This window comes from Serinus canaria, chromosome 2 (genome assembly GCF_022539315.1).
Source record: "Serinus canaria isolate serCan28SL12 chromosome 2, serCan2020, whole genome shotgun sequence".
NCBI lineage: Eukaryota > Metazoa > Chordata > Aves > Passeriformes > Fringillidae > Serinus > Serinus canaria.
The window spans coordinates 60,911,535-60,927,106 of record NC_066315.1 but is presented as its reverse complement, the minus strand read 5'-3'; the positions used below and the strand labels follow the sequence as shown (position 1 = coordinate 60,927,106).

Here is a 15,572-nt window from a genome sequence, read left to right as displayed (position 1 = left end):
GCCTTGTCTGTGTTTCCTGAAATTGCTTTCCTTTGTGTTTAAGTCTCTTCTGGCAAATCTCTTCCCTATAGTCACACAGTCCTTTATGCTTTATTTTCTTCCTGTAGGTACCACTGCTTATCATTGAGCCTGCTCCTTGAATAATGTTATTGGTTCAGCAAGGAAATAATTAACATCAGGCAATTATGTCCCTGATCATTAATACACAAGACTTTTACTCTGTTAACTCAGGCAGTAGATGTCCACTGTCTCTGAAAACCAAAGGAATTCTTGTAGGATGTCTGTATTTGGAATGGCAAATTTTAGTTTTGTTTCTTTTCAGCTGGGAAGTATAATGATTAAGTGGATTTTTTTTTTTTTTCATTCTTTCATTTATGCAAGAGCTAACCTTCAAAACAGGCCATTGTGTACATAACACACATGCCTGGAAATAGGAGGGTCACAGGCAGGTGACCAATAGAAAAAGCACTGACCTCTCTCTTAAAGAATGATTTCCTCAGCCTGAAAAATAGGACCAACTCATGAAATTCAACTATGCACTTTTCCCTCCATTAAAAAAAAAAAATCTTTTCCTCCCCTTTCTCTTCAAACTGGCTACAAACCCCAATTTATCATCATGATGTATGGTATCATTAATCCTCCTTGAAAGCAAGATGCATAATGCTGCAGTGTTGGCACTGAGCAAACTTCAGCAGCCTGACTGTCTTCACGCCCCTTTGAGTCTCCCTTGTTCTAGGAGAATGGAACTGGACTCATAATAAGATTAGCTATCATGCTGTTTGCAGCAGCAAGTGACCTATTATCCTGTTCCCTTTCCTTCCCCTCCTTCCTCTCCCCTCTGCTCTCGCACTGCAGCTACAAAACGAGCGAGACAGGGCTGCTGGTTTATGCTCTAGCAGTGAGCTGTTAGGAACAGAGGGCCCTATAGGGGTAGAATGACCTCTTTTGTAAGCAAGGACAAGAGTTTGCTTTGTGGGAGAGAAAAACCTTTTATGCTTTCTTTGGTATTTAATGATTAGTTGGCTCTATCTGCTGCATGCTTTTTATCGGGAACTCTCAAACTTTTTTTTTATTAATGCCATGGGAAGGAGGAATAATTTAAGTGTTACTTTTAGTTCTGTAACAAGTTTTCTTATACCTTGTTTCAAAAAACTCATCCTATAAAAATACTTTACTTATCAATATAGTAGGAGAAGTGAGTATAGTAAACTAAGAGGCAAATTGTAGAACTGCTAATCCCTACAATAGTCACAGGTAGTGAACTTCCTTTGTAAGTGCCTTGATGGCAAAGCATTTTTTGTAGAAGGAGCAGTTCTGGTTTTGAGACTTTTATGTGATAGATTTAGATAAATAAGCAAATTCAGTCAACCCATATTCTAAATGGTTTCATCAGTCTCATTTCTCAGATGCATGACTTTGGAAAAGTAAAATTTGGAATAAATGTATTTACAGCTTCCACTTTGTTAACCACAGAAGATAAAATGGAAAGCTTCTATAAGTCATGCAGTTATCAGGTTCTTCTATCAGACTTCACATCTAAATAGAAAGCAGATGGTAGAAGATCATTACCTAAAACTTACTTTGGTGTTACTAAGGAGTAGATGGGTAGTTTCAGTGTGCAGTTCTTGTAAAATCTCCAAAGTAAGTGAAAGGTGGTAGTAGAAGTATGTACATATGTTGTGGCATTGGAGAGGATGGGGAGGGTTTTTAATTTGCGCAAAACCACAGTGTTTTGTTATTCTAACTTAAAAGTAATTGGAAAAAGTTACTGTTCCTAATGCTTATTGTTTTGGGGTTTTTTCTCCCCCATGCTTCAGTTCTGATTAGATTTTGTAAATTACATAAAATAACACTAAAAATACGAATGCACTTTGAGGGGAAAATGTATAAAACATACATTTTAAAAAGATTATTAGCACATTTTTTTGAAGCAGAACCCAGCTGTTTCCTGAACTAATTTGTATTGTGCTTGATAAGGTATTTCTTCAGCTCTTTTCCATCAAAGGTCATTTAAGCTCTGATTGCAACTTAGTATGTGAGAGAGAGAGACAGTACATTTTACTTTTTGAAAATACAACTTAATCTAACCAAAATCCAAAATATGTTTCATAGTTTTGAAAAGCAATAGCTGGAAGAGTTAAGTGGAGGCCAAGGTGCAATTAATTTTTCTATTTTTCAGTTTGTGAATACAGCCCAAACTTTTTTGCATTAGTTTGCAGGATCAGGAATTTGTTGTAATATCTATGTCATGTCTGTAGAAAAGGATCCTTTAAATCAAGTTCCTGTTATGGCTTCAGTGGGTCTGAGAATTTCATACCATGGATATATACTAATGTATAGCATTTTTATATAAATACATGAGAACTTTAATAATTTGTTAGAGTAAACATTTACTGAAGTATGTTGGCAAGGAGAAAGAAAAAATGTCTTTAATTTCATTACTAAGTGTGGTAGACAACACAGCCAAACAGAATCTTCCAAAGCAATACTGTTCAGTGTTCTACTTTTAAAATAACATGTAATTCCTACATTAGTGGAATGATTTCAGTCAGTATAACTTGGTCTCTATGCCACTTCATATTAGTTTCCAAACATTTGTTCTCAAAAATATGTAGACCATAAAAGTTACTGTGTTCATTTCCTAAGCACTCTAATATATGTGTCATCCTGTGGGTAGTAGAAACCACAACTGCTTTAAAGGCTTGTACTGAGCTTGGCACTTGCAAAACACAGCTCTAGTTTTTGTACCTGCAGACTGACATGCAGAAGTAATAGAAATAATCCTGCTGTGAGAGGCATCCAAGTGTGCCGAGAGTGCTGGCTGAAGTCATTATGAGGCTGTTCTCTCTCATCCTTCAAAGGACATGACAACCAGGGGAGATTCCTGATCTGGAAGAGGGGGGAATGTCACACTGCCCTCCAGAAAGAGCCAAAACAGGAGGACTAGGGAACTACAGAGCAGTTGAACCTTACCCTGGAAGGGGCAGACACTCCTAGAAGCCACAGCCTGGCACGGGAAGGGCAAGAGGGCACTTGGGAACACTTGGCATAGGATTACCAACAGCAAGCCATGTGATGGGCCTGAGTTACTTTTCAGATGGGATTTTTGGCTTTGTGGAGGATAGAAAAGCAGTGGAGTTGAGGTGTTTTGGGGTTAGTTGGTTTTGGGTTTTTTTGGGGGGGTAGGATGTTGGGTTTTTTTTTTTTTGTTTTGGGGTGAAGTTTGGATTTTTTGTTTTCTTTTGGGGTTTTCTGTTTTGTTTAGGGGTAGTTTGGATTTGTTTACCTTTATTTTGTCTATAATTTCAGCATTGTACTTAATAGTCTTAGAGTAGTGAAGTATAGACTGAAATACTGGATGGTGAGAAGGTAAAGGAATTCATTGGACTGTCAGATTCCCAAAGTGGCAGTCCGTATTATAAGGTCTAGATGGCACGTACTAAGGGTATTTTGCAGCCAATATTTCATGTCTTTTGTAACAAGGTGGAATCTGGGAGATGATACTCAAATTAGGAGAGTACTTGACTGGCTGGAGGGTACAGCTGATATTGCAAGAGACCTCAGCTGCCTGGAGAAATGGACTTAGTGTAACTTCATGAAGTTTAACAAATGCAGGTAAAATGTCCCAAATCTAGGATGAAATGCTACACTATGGATGCTACCAAATACTGTACTAAGGATGTGGAGAGCTGACTGTCTGGGAAGCAGCTTTGCAGCTTTTGGAGTTCCTCTGGGAAAGCTGGTGCACATGAGTCAGCAGTGGAACCCCTCTGCAATTGCCAGCTGTGCCCCAGCTGCTGTTGGAGAGTGCAGCCTCTGGCCCCAGGGAGCAACTGGTGCCTTGGATTTGGCAATTGTGAGACATCACAGAGAGAGTGCTCTGTCCGCTTTTGGGTGCTTCAGAACAAGGCTGACATACTGCAGCATTTCAGCACAGGGACAGTGCAATGATCAGGAGGATGGAGCACATAATAGACAAGAAATGGTTTTGTGAAAAGGAAGCTAAGAGGAGTTATTGCTGTTTACAATGGCCTAATGGGACAGTAGAGGAAAGACGGAGCCAGACTGTCTTGAAGTCAGACAGGTCTTGAAGAGGTAGGATGATAGTTAACAAGTTGGAACACAGCAAATTGCAATTAGGTGAAAATAAAAATTTTTCACTCTTAGGCTGATCAAATATTGAAACAGATAACCCACAGTGGCTGTGGTATTGCTGTCCTTGGAAATACTCGGAACACAACTGCAATTGTAGTAAGTCACACGTCATGATGTGGCCCACATTCATGATGTTGTTCAGATCTTGTTCTCCTGTTTGTGGCAAGCATTAAGAAAATAGGAGGGTACAACCATCTTCATGTCCTTAAGACTGTCCAGAAGGGTAAAATAATAGGTCTTTTAAAAAGAGGAAATACTTTTGAGCATTAATAAAGATCCTCTAGAAATTCAGGCTGTGAGACAGTTTGTACACAGCGCGTCTTGAGCAGAACTGCAGCACTGCATCTATCTTTATGGTATGGTGCTGAACCGTAAGCTGACCTGTGCTCCACAAAATACAGAAAAAGCATTGATCCTTTAGGTCATAGCCTGACAGCTTGCCTCTTTCAGCAGCCATGAACCTAGACCTGTCTTTTTTCTTCAATCTACTCGCATCATCTGCTTGCCAGAATGCAAGAATCCTGCATTCTCAAATTATGACAGTTTGGCATGAGTTACCATCTGAATAACTAGGGTTTGTATAGGACTGTGTCCAGCTCCATTCTTTCTGTCTTCCAGAAGCCCTGTGTATATACAGATGAAATAAGAGTAAGGGTTTCTTGGTGAACTGGAAATGAATCCTTTCAAATCCCCCTTAGCATCAGTGAGTTGTTCCCAGTTTGATTTTCTCTTTCAGGGAAGTCCCTGCAATGGGATGCTTCAGTGCTGATCCATGTGGTTGAACTGTCTTAAGAGGACACCTGGATGATGGTGAATCAATGCTTGCAGAGTACTTCAGAATTACAGGAGGAAACTGATTCCTCCAAATCTCCGTTTCTGTTTAAATTTGCACTATATCCAGATTGGTACAGTGATCTGCTATTTGCATAGTTCTTCACAATTTCCCAGTTAAGGCACTGATTCAGCAAAGTAATCTAGCATAATACACTGCATCAGGTATGTAAGTGGTTCCTGTAAAATCCATGCTGAATAAATTAGAAGAAACTCGAATAATTGAAGAGAAAATAAAGTAGGCTAAGCTAATTCTGAACAATGAATTTGGTGTTTTCTAAGCCTTCATCTTTGGCCATGATTTTTTTGTTTTTAAATATTTCTAAGATTGTGGTCAGGAATGGTCAGATTGGCTGTGCTCAGATTGACTGTCCTCAAGTCTGCAAGACACAAACGTTTATGTAAGGCCTCCCCTTGGCAGATGGTCTTTCAGATTTCTGTGGTGCACTGGGAGAGGTATTTCTGTGGTCTGTGCAGCGCTGCAGGCTGCCATAAGAATTCATTGTTGGAGAAGGAATCACAAGGAGGTCAGGCAGTTATTGATAAGCATATGTGGGCTACTGAGAAGGTCAGAGTCAGGGGCCTCCCACTGAAGCAGCCTGCAGAGAATTGTGCTGTTGGAAAAGCCACTCTGGTTCACATTAAAAAATCTGTCAGGAAAGAGAAGAACAAGGAAGGAAGGAGAAGAAAAATCAGGAGGATTTGGGGATTGAATTTGATTTGTACAGTCAGTTATCAAATATGAGAATTTCACTGGCATTGGTGTGTCCAGTATTTTAACATCTTCAGATCTTTTTGTAGATTAAAATAAATTCATTTTTCTGATGGAGTAAACTTCTCTTCAGTTTAAAGGATGTTTGGTACTGCCAAAAACAGTAGTTACAATAGTGACATTAAGATAAAGCAAAATAAAAATGCTAGAAGTTTTTTATTAAAGAAATTAATAATTTCAAGTGGTCTCTAAACCAGGAATGCACATATTTTATAAAGTGATAGATGTAGGATTTTTTATCTCCTTTATGATAAGGATTGCTTACCCCACAGAAATTAAATTAAAACCTGCATCAGATAATCTGCAATGAGTATTCTTTATATTGAGACATGTGAGAAGGAATAGGCTCAGAACTTTCTTCTTTTGCTTGGAACCTATTCTTTTTCCAACATTTTTAATTCTCAGTAATCTCCAGTTACAGCAGATCAGAGGCCAACTGTTAAGGTTTCACTTTTGTGCTGGATAGTGATGGCAGAGTGAGAAATAAACCACGAGCTGTGACCAAAGGCAGACTTGTAATTACTTGGATATAGCGATAATTGGCCTTAATACTGTAACAAATGCTCTGAGTTTGCACATCTGAAGCCTCCCATTTGGATCAATTTTCTTGTTTACAAAATCAGCTTGCCTTTATTAGCACCAAAATTGCCCAGTAACAGAGTGGTGAATGATCGAATGAGGTTCACTGCGAGAGAAAGGAAAAATATTATGGACGTGATTAGACAGTGGATTTAAACAGGTTCCTGTGGAGGGCTGGAGTTTGGAGGGGAACTGGGTGGAGTGAGAATGGGAGGTGTTGACTGACTACATCAGTACTGTTTGAGAGGTCTATTGTTTTCTCTTCTTACCTGGTGTAAGTTTAGGCTCCTACACTGGGGATGCAAAGGACTGAAAAAACTGGCCTAAAATCAGTCCACACAAAACCTCTTTCACACAGTTATGTACAAAGTTGATTTATCCTAATGATCTTACTTGTAAATATTTACCACTCACGGTAGCTTTCAAAATTTGAAGATCCATTTTGTCACCCTGAAAGTGGGACATGAACTTTTCCCTAAAATACAGGTGTTCTTCCCCCTCCCTGCTCCCCCCCACCCCTGGTAACCAGACTACATCCTTGGATCTCTCAGCATGCATTATTCCCATTGCTTGTTGTTCAACACCCTGATCGGAGAGCAGATGAGACAGTTATTCCTGCTGTTGCTGATTTACTATTACAGCTGCTTCCTCTTCTTGTGATTTAATTTGAAGTTTCAGCCCACCAGGGGGCTAATGGTCCCCACCTATGCAGCTTTGAAAGCTTGCTGTTGTTTTCCACCGGAATGTTATTTCCATTCCTAGCCAGTGATTTATTTTTTTTTCCCTCAGTGTTCATCTGGTAACTGTGAGGCAGTATTCCATTAGCCATTTTCATGAAAAAAAAAGAAAAAGGAAATCCAATCCAAACCCCATGCAACTCTTTAGATTGAAAGCTTGCAAATGAGAATTACTCTGTTACACTAGCAACTCATCCAATCAATAAGTTTTGTAGTGTTCTTATGGCTGTTGGAGACTCATATAAAGAAACCCACACTAAACAAAATAGGATGTTATCAATCATTTAGATTCCTTACATTTCTCTTCTTTCTTTAACATACAGCATATAAAATTCAATTCTTTTTTCATGTGTTCCAGGAAAATGTAGGGCAAGCAGCAAATCCAAGAGTATGTTTCGTGATGGGTACTGCCTGTGGTGGGATGAATTCCAAAAGCATTAGCAAGTGCACTGAAATCCTCAGTGTAATTGTGTCCTGCAGGCAGATTCTGCACAAGGAGCTCAGTTTGAGTGTGACTACAAACTTGTGACTGCAAATGGTCGACCAAAGAGCACTTAGTACTTCAGGAATGCTTTACACTAGACTTCTCTCAAAATATAAATTGTACATCTCCCTCACTAACCTACTTGAAGCAGAACTTCAGAAGTTTTCTGGTTAACCTTCAATTTTTAAGCATTTTTCATTCTAAGTTACCTTGAAAATGTTTCTGTGCCAACAGGATTAACTTTGATGCTCAGCATGGCTTGCTCTCTGCCATTATTGTTGCAGTGTGAATTTAAGACTAGCAGTCTTGGATTTACATTTTGTAAAACATTTGGTTTTCTAGGTTTATAGCTTTTTATGTGATTAAAGTCAGTGTATGTGCTTAAGTTTTCCTCATTTGAGTATAAATTTGTAACATAAACATTTACATTTTCCAACACATTCTCTGCTGGCCCAAAGTGTGCTTTGATGAATTATGCACCTTCTAGTGTTTGATAATTTCCTTTACCAGTTCATGATTGGTTTTAGAAGTTTAGCTCTTCACTGAGTTAATGGTATCTTATCTTGCTGTGAATCACAGGTGTTTTCTTCACAGACACCCTGTTTTTGATGGCTTATTTCTGGCTTTGGTAAGGAAAGGTAGAGGGATTATATTGCAAAAAAGGATGAAAGCTGGGCAGGCTGGCAGAAGTGGCTGCATGAAACCTCAATGCTGTCAACTATTGTTAAAGAGTGGTACAATCTTCCTCTCTTTGGATAGGAGAATATTATTACCAAATATCAGTGTTCAAGGTTGCTATTTACAATAAAAATCAAATGCCCTACTTCCTAAGGCTCTGGTTGATGGAAAATGAAGCACTGCCTGCCAGGAAACAGGTTTTCCTGTATTATCACTCAGTTGTGCAGTGGTCACTAACCTTTTCAATACAACTTTAATATTGCATTGCTAATTGTATAATTTAAAGAATACAAGATTTTAATAGTTACTTCAGGAGGAATGTCAACCACAGTGCTTTACAGCTGGTTTTGCTCATTGGAAGCTTACCAGTCAATAAGCTAACTACTGTAATAACCATTAGTGCAAACTCTGCTTGGTGATGTCTCTTGCGGTGTTTAATGAATTAGACTCAAAAAATAAAACAGAGTATTAAACTTGTCTGACTTGCTGTAGAGGCAGCACAGAATTAGTCATTGGCTGTGAATGTTAATCACTCCACAGCAATGATAATTTACAGCATTGTTGTAGCACTCTTGTGCTCATAAAATGAACTTAATAACCCACTGCTACCCATGGGATAAGCCTTCCTTCTCCTTCCCTCCCCTTTGCAATTGAATACCCAGTCTGGCTGCATAATAGCCATGTGAAATACTGCATTTAAAAGAGTGAGCAGCTGTATGATAAAATAAACAGCTCTAAAACAGATTTGTTAATTATCTCTTTCTTTTATTCACAGAGGGTGTTTGTGAGATATGGCTGACCAGTGAAGACACAGGGGCTTATGGCAGAGACATTGGCACAGACCTCCCCACGCTTCTGTGGAAGCTGGTTGAAGTTATTCCTGAGGGAGCTATGCTGAGGCTTGGCATGACAAACCCTCCCTATATTTTAGAGCATCTGGAGGTAAGGAAGAAAAGAAATCATTTATATGCCAACATGGACATTCATTGAGTGAGTCAGCATGGAACCTTGTGTGAAGTGTCTTTAATTTTAAGCCGTAGCTTAAAAACATAATGGACTTAAAATACATTTACAACATTAGACTAACAGTGTAAAGCCATTTGCCTGACACAGCAAGTTATTGAGATAATAAGATCCTCAAGTAGTTTTGGAATTATAATATTAGTGAGATCTCTGACATGTAGGATTTTATTGTAGTGATGTTCATTTGTGTGTATGTCGAGTGTTTCCAAGAGCTAAAGGAAATGTCATTTGCAAGTGATGGACTATGGGATTGAATTTTTCTTCCTGCTGCGCCTCAGACAAATATTTCCAGAAACACTATATGGTGGTTTTTCTCAGTGATGCTTTCATTATCCTATTTTTAGTGTGTTTAGAACTTCCATGATAAGAAATAGAAATGTAAGTGTATATCTGTGTTTAAAATAATGTAACAAAGCAGTTCAATGAAATTAGAAATATGGAACAGTGTGAATTTGAAAGAGTAGCTTATTCATGCAGAGGAGGAAGTGAGTTTTTTCTGAAAGGTAGGTTGGTTTTGATGGATTCTGTCACCAAATGAATTTATTGAAATTCCTAGAAACTGTCCACAGAATGAACATAAATGTAAAGAGGAGGAAAAAGGAGGGAAGGATGTAGTTGAAAGTAAATTTTGTAACTGTGTGCATGTTTAATACCCAGACAAGTAGCTGGTATCCATGCTGCTTTCCCAACATTAATAGTTGCACTTGTGTTTTCTTAAGATGTCAAGGACAGTATTTTCTCATCAGAGTGTTATAACTGCACCTTTGCCAATTGTTGAAGCATGTGGGCCAGAGGAATCTCATCTTGGTAGGAATAGGCAGGTTTTCACTTCACCAGCTAAAGAATTTGACCTGCAGAAAATTGCAAGGAATTTGCTAGGTTATTATTTAATTCTTTGGTTTAGCATATGCTTCACTAAGAGAGGCTTTTAACTCAGCACTCTGAATAGGAGCCTTTAGGAAGGGATGTGGTAGTGTTTCTGAGAATTTGCATTGTGTCTGGGACTCCCATATCTGCCACAAGCTTTTCTTCTTTTCTTTTTGTATTTTAACATTTTTCAGCATCTTGTACAAAAGCAAATCAAGCTTTTAGCAATTTTCACAGTTAGTTCCTTTACTTTCATTTTTAATTCACTTTATTTCAAGTGTTTTGGCATAGACTGCTGCTTTTGTCACTGCTGGTCATTGTGTGAGTGCTTTCAAAGCTTAAAAAAAATAAAAAAATCAGTTGCTGTAAATAACAAACTGCTCTGCTGAGATAAGGGGTACTCTTGATATAGTCCAAGAAAAGTGGAAAGAATGTTGCTTTCCTTCAATCATAGTAAGTGTGAGCATGTCACAAATCTGTAAATTTATATCTAGTCTTCCTGTTTCTAAATTTTCCAGAAGGTGCTGTAGGTAGGACTTTTTTTTTGTACCTGACTCATATTTAGGAAAAGTACTCTTATCTCTTTGAAAATGCTTCTTTCAGTGTCATGGCAAAAGCAGAGGAATTCATGGAAGCCTATTAAAAATGTGTGTCTTGAATGTTGCTTTGCAAAACATGTGTTTGTGTGCAGCAGCCTTTTTGTGCAGTAGCAACATCTGCTGTTGCTTGTCCTCTTCAGTGTTCCATACAGTTTCCAATTTGTATGATTTTTCTAAGGATTATTCAATCACTTTTCTGTGTTTCACATGTGACCAAGAATTTCTGATCTTGAAATTTTGTGACATAATTTTGCTGATTTGTCAAACTAAATTAGCAACAAATTTTTGGTTTTTTGCTTTCTGTATTTGTATTTAACCTCCTTTTCCAAGCTTACCAGACTTTTCTCTGAAGGATCACTGGGAATGTAAGCAGTCTCCTGTATACATTTTCACCAAACAAAAGAAACTTTTTATTGGCAACATGCTTTTAACTTCCCAGTTGAGGAAAGGGTAAAACTGTAATTTGTTTAAAAAAACAAAATTAGGTGAGAAGCTGATTAATCCTCATTGTCAGTTGATTAGGATAAAATCCAGATGTAGATCTGGTATCTCTTAAGATATGAAGATGTGTTATTTGTTGCAAACATCTTTCATTAATTGTTTTAAAAGGTGCTGCATTTTAATAATTGATTTTTTTTTTAGAAGTCATCTTTCTAATTATGATGTTGTTTGGCTTTCTGTGAAAAAAATTTGCCTGGGAAAATCTATAAATCTGGTGTCACTTTTTGTATGCAATACAAAGGACAAAGTCATTCCAATCATGTATCTTTTTTAAAAACCAGACATTTTTGGCATAAGATTTGCACATGTACACATGCAATTGCTCTGCAGGGTTTTGTTTCACTTTTGAAATTATATGTGGCATAGAGCAACAGTAGTCCTCTAAATGTAGAAACTAATTTTGAGATCTGGACAGAGCTTTCCTAGAGACTCAGCCTAAAAGGAAAAACTTTGATTCATTCACTTTTCTTCCATATTTATTGGAGCTTACCTGCAGGTGAGAGTGTTTCATCTGCCTCAGCAACTGGGAATCAGTTTCACAGTCTCCATTAAGAAGTGGTAGCCAACAGCTCCGCTGTTCCACTGATGGAGGCCAGCACAAGAAGAGGAAGAAGACAACTTCCCTTAGGTCAGGAGTGTTGGGATTAGAGCAGAGCAGGGGGCAAAGAAAAGCTGTGGACAGTTGTAATGGGCATTAAGGTTCTTATGCTGGAAGGCTTGGTAGATTTGGGGATCTGGGCCAGTGGCCATTCAAATTCAAGTTTGTTTCAGGTAGGGAGTCAGTTGAAGTTTTCATATGATTTAAAATAGCATAACCAGTGCCTTCAGGTACTGCTGTCAGATAAATTCCTTTCTGTACTTGAACATGTTTGTCATTTCAGAGGATACTGTTAATCTCATGGAAATCCTTACTATGCTTGTGTTTGTTGCTACGTCTGACATTTTAATACTTCAGTTTTTTACTCAGTAAATATGGTGGTACTAGTGCATTGTGTAGCATGAATAGTCTTGGGATGAGAAGCAGACACGTGGTTTCAAATTATAAATTCTGCATTCACTTGGGCCTTCTTGTCTAAAAAGAAAGATGTATTTGGAACCACTCAATGTTTTATAGTCATGCAAAATATTAGATGCTTTTTGGCATGGATACTAACCTATGTCATTACAAAAAGCTTTATCATAATTATTCAGGGTATAATCTAAAGAACTTGATTTTTTATCTGCTGTTTTCTTTAGCCACAGATGATGTCTGTGCTTACATTAATGCATAATATGAAGTATTAAGAGGAGATGAGGAAAACTCAGAATTTGGTAGTGAAGCCATTATATCTAAATTTATCTGCATTTTGAACTCTTTTCTTCAAAATAAATGTAATTCTCAATCAAACTTTCCCACTACCCGTGATCCAAAGCTGTTTCAAAGACATACGATTTGAATCCTTCTGTTTCCACCCATGTGGATGGAGTACATTCACAGTGAACCTGGAGTATAGCTACTGCTCTGATTTCCTTGGAAGCTAATTTAGTTTGTCCACTATGAAGTTCTCCCCAGACTGAACCAACCAATGGCTGTGAAGGGAGCATGGGGAACTACATTTTAAAATTTCACTGCTGCTTTCAGTGGGCATGTCAAAGTGAACACAGCAAATCCTGGCAGGACTTCTCCAGCTTGAGGTTTGCTGTTATGACAGAGAGGATTATTTGGGGTGTTCAAAGAAACTGAAGGACCACAGACTCAAGCTCTTGGTTGTGTCACTAAGACTGAGAAAGAAGTTGGAGTTTGGTTTGCCTGCAGGAGACACCCTCAGTTTTCCTCTCAGATAAAACCTGGCCAAGCACTGGAGATAGTATTACATTTTCCAAAGTGCTCTCACAGTCTTAGCAGTCTGTTTGAATGGATACAGTATGAAGCATAGAGCTTGCTTATCTCAAGGTTGGTTCTCAAACTGAGATTTTGAGACATACCCTTGCCCGGTGTCTGTCCTATCTTAAAATGTTAATGCAACATGACATTGAGGAAAACTTTGGATTTTTTCTGCGTGGAAGAAAATTTTATTAAACAGACATGGACTATGGCCAGGGAAAAATAATTTGCCCCAGATTTTTTTTTTGTTTTATATAATGTGAAGGGGAAGATTAGTGTTAGGATCCATTATATAGTCCTAGAAAAACCTGCAAGGAGTGTGTGTGCCTGTGGTTACGCTGTGTGTTCTTGCCCATATGTCTTTGTACAGAGCTACTGCTCTAGTTACACACACTGCCAAATGTCAAAGATTTTATCACCCCATGGTATCAACATGTAGTAAAAGTACATAAGGAATACACCCTGCTTTAGAGGTAACCTCCAGACATGTTTTCCCCAGTCATATTATGAAGCTACTTGCTAGGGCTCTGGTGAGACAGTGTTTAACATCCACTTCCAGTGACTGATGGAAAGGGAGGGTTGGGAAAAATCCATTAAAGCAATGGTAGTAGATAAACGATGAATGGAAATTAGTCTGAAAAGTAAAAAGTAAGGTGAAATGTGTAGCAGCTTGAAATTAATGTTCATGGCATAGTGTTAGATACTGATTTTGCCTTGACTATATTTCGCTTTTCCTTGGGTTGAAACTTAATTTGCTTTTTAAATATCCAGGGCTCTGTCCAAATCACAAGGGACTCTAGATCATCCAGACTGTAAAAGGGCAGGGACTCACATCTCAGCCTTAGCTTGCCTCTTTTGTGGATTTAACATAATCCCAGAATTGTCTGGGATTTTAGTATGGCACTTTCTGTGAGTGATGGGATGCTTCCAGATCTGTATAAAGGAGGCAGTTCACACCTGCCATTCCCGTAAGTGCTTAATTTCACATGACTAGATGAGTAGTCGTCTTTGTCACCTGTCAAAATGAGTCTGTCTCAAACCATACTATATGCCATCTGTGGGCTGTATCTCCGTTATTAATTCAGGACATTTGAGTGATACACCAGCCATTGAGATGGAGTCTGCATGGCAGCAGAGCCTTTAAATGCAGAAGGTGTGCCAAGTGTACCACGAGTCGCAGTAGTATTTCTTTGCTCTTTTGCTTTGATTTTTCGTGTCAGCTCGGTGTTTGTATTTCTTAACCTCATTGAAGCTGATACCCTACAGATGGCTCCCTCAAACGTGCCCTGACACAGCACATAGGAAATTGTTACAGTATTACAGTAAAATTACTAATTCACTTTTCTTTTTTCTCTGTTGTCCTTTTTTTCCTCTGAGTGCACCAAGTGTTTTTGAGCGTTGTGCATAAGATCAAGTTTTGAATAACCTCAAGTGTAAGCTGATTTGAAATGCATTTTAAAAGGGAATAATATGCACACATTCCTCAATGGCAAAAAAAAAGGGCAGCATAATTTCAAGAATTAAAAGGACTTTAGGGCATGTATTTGCTTTGTTTCTAGTATTATTTTTTGTCATTTTCGTAGACTGCTGCTTTTGGAAGTGCCAATTAAAATCTGTTGATTTGACCAGAAAAAATGAAAACTGCAGCATACATTTAAATAAATGAATAGTTAAGCCCATGACTTCTTATTACTGTGAGTTTTGTAGTGTTTTGTACTCGGTGGACCATGCAACTTTTTCTTGCTGTAATTACAAAGTTGTCTCTATGCAAACTGTGTCTGTCTTGCTAGCAGTATAATTGAAAGGAACCTCAGATACTAAAGGAAGGTGGATGGGGCAATTGCCTCTGTCCTCCCGAAAAAAATAAAAGGTGAAGTATGAAGGGATGTTTACTGTTTCCTTTGATGTTAAATGCTTGTTTGTCCTATGGAAACTGCATGTGCATCTTTGCTAACTCTCTGTATTCCTGCATTTTATTTTTTAGTACTAACATAGTCTGTCTCTTCTGCACTTCCTCTCAAATCATTCTTTGTCTTTGGGGTTTTCAAATACAGCACATTTCCTTTAAATTACTTCTTAAGACATAGTGTCATGGGAACGTAGCTCACCCCAGAGTCAATGTACTTTTTTATATTATGGAGTTGGGAAATGGATGAATCTCTGCTGTGCTTTGGGACACATTTTGTCATGCCATTTTCTCTAATCTAGAATTCTAACATCGCATACACAGCAGATCCTAACGTCTGTAAATGCTTGGTGACATGTTCGTTTCCAGCTGGTAGAATATGATTTGGCTTAATAAATGTCAAAATAAGAACCCATTTTACTCTTCCTGAAGGTTTTATGCTGTATGTGTGAATATTGGGTTCTCTCAAAAACCTTAGCAAATTGGGAACTTTGGACAATAAATGTTTCCTTCCAGATGACATGGAAGGGAATATTTGTGCTGTTCAGAATGGAGCTCACGTTCTTTATAACACTA

The 15,572-nt window shown here is 38.2% G+C and overlaps 1 protein-coding gene across 2 annotated transcripts in view; it reads left to right on the top strand.

Annotated features, from left to right (window-relative positions):
- The window catches only part of CDKAL1 (CDK5 regulatory subunit associated protein 1 like 1), a 378,008-nt gene that overhangs the window by 224,316 nt on the left and 138,120 nt on the right, over positions 1-15,572 (top strand). For both annotated transcript variants that reach the window (XM_009093895.4, XM_030241687.2), the window contains exon 10: positions 9,012-9,178. In XM_009093895.4, coding sequence (XP_009092143.2) covers positions 9,012-9,178 — 167 coding nt within the window. The remainder of the gene's footprint in view (positions 1-9,011; positions 9,179-15,572) is intronic.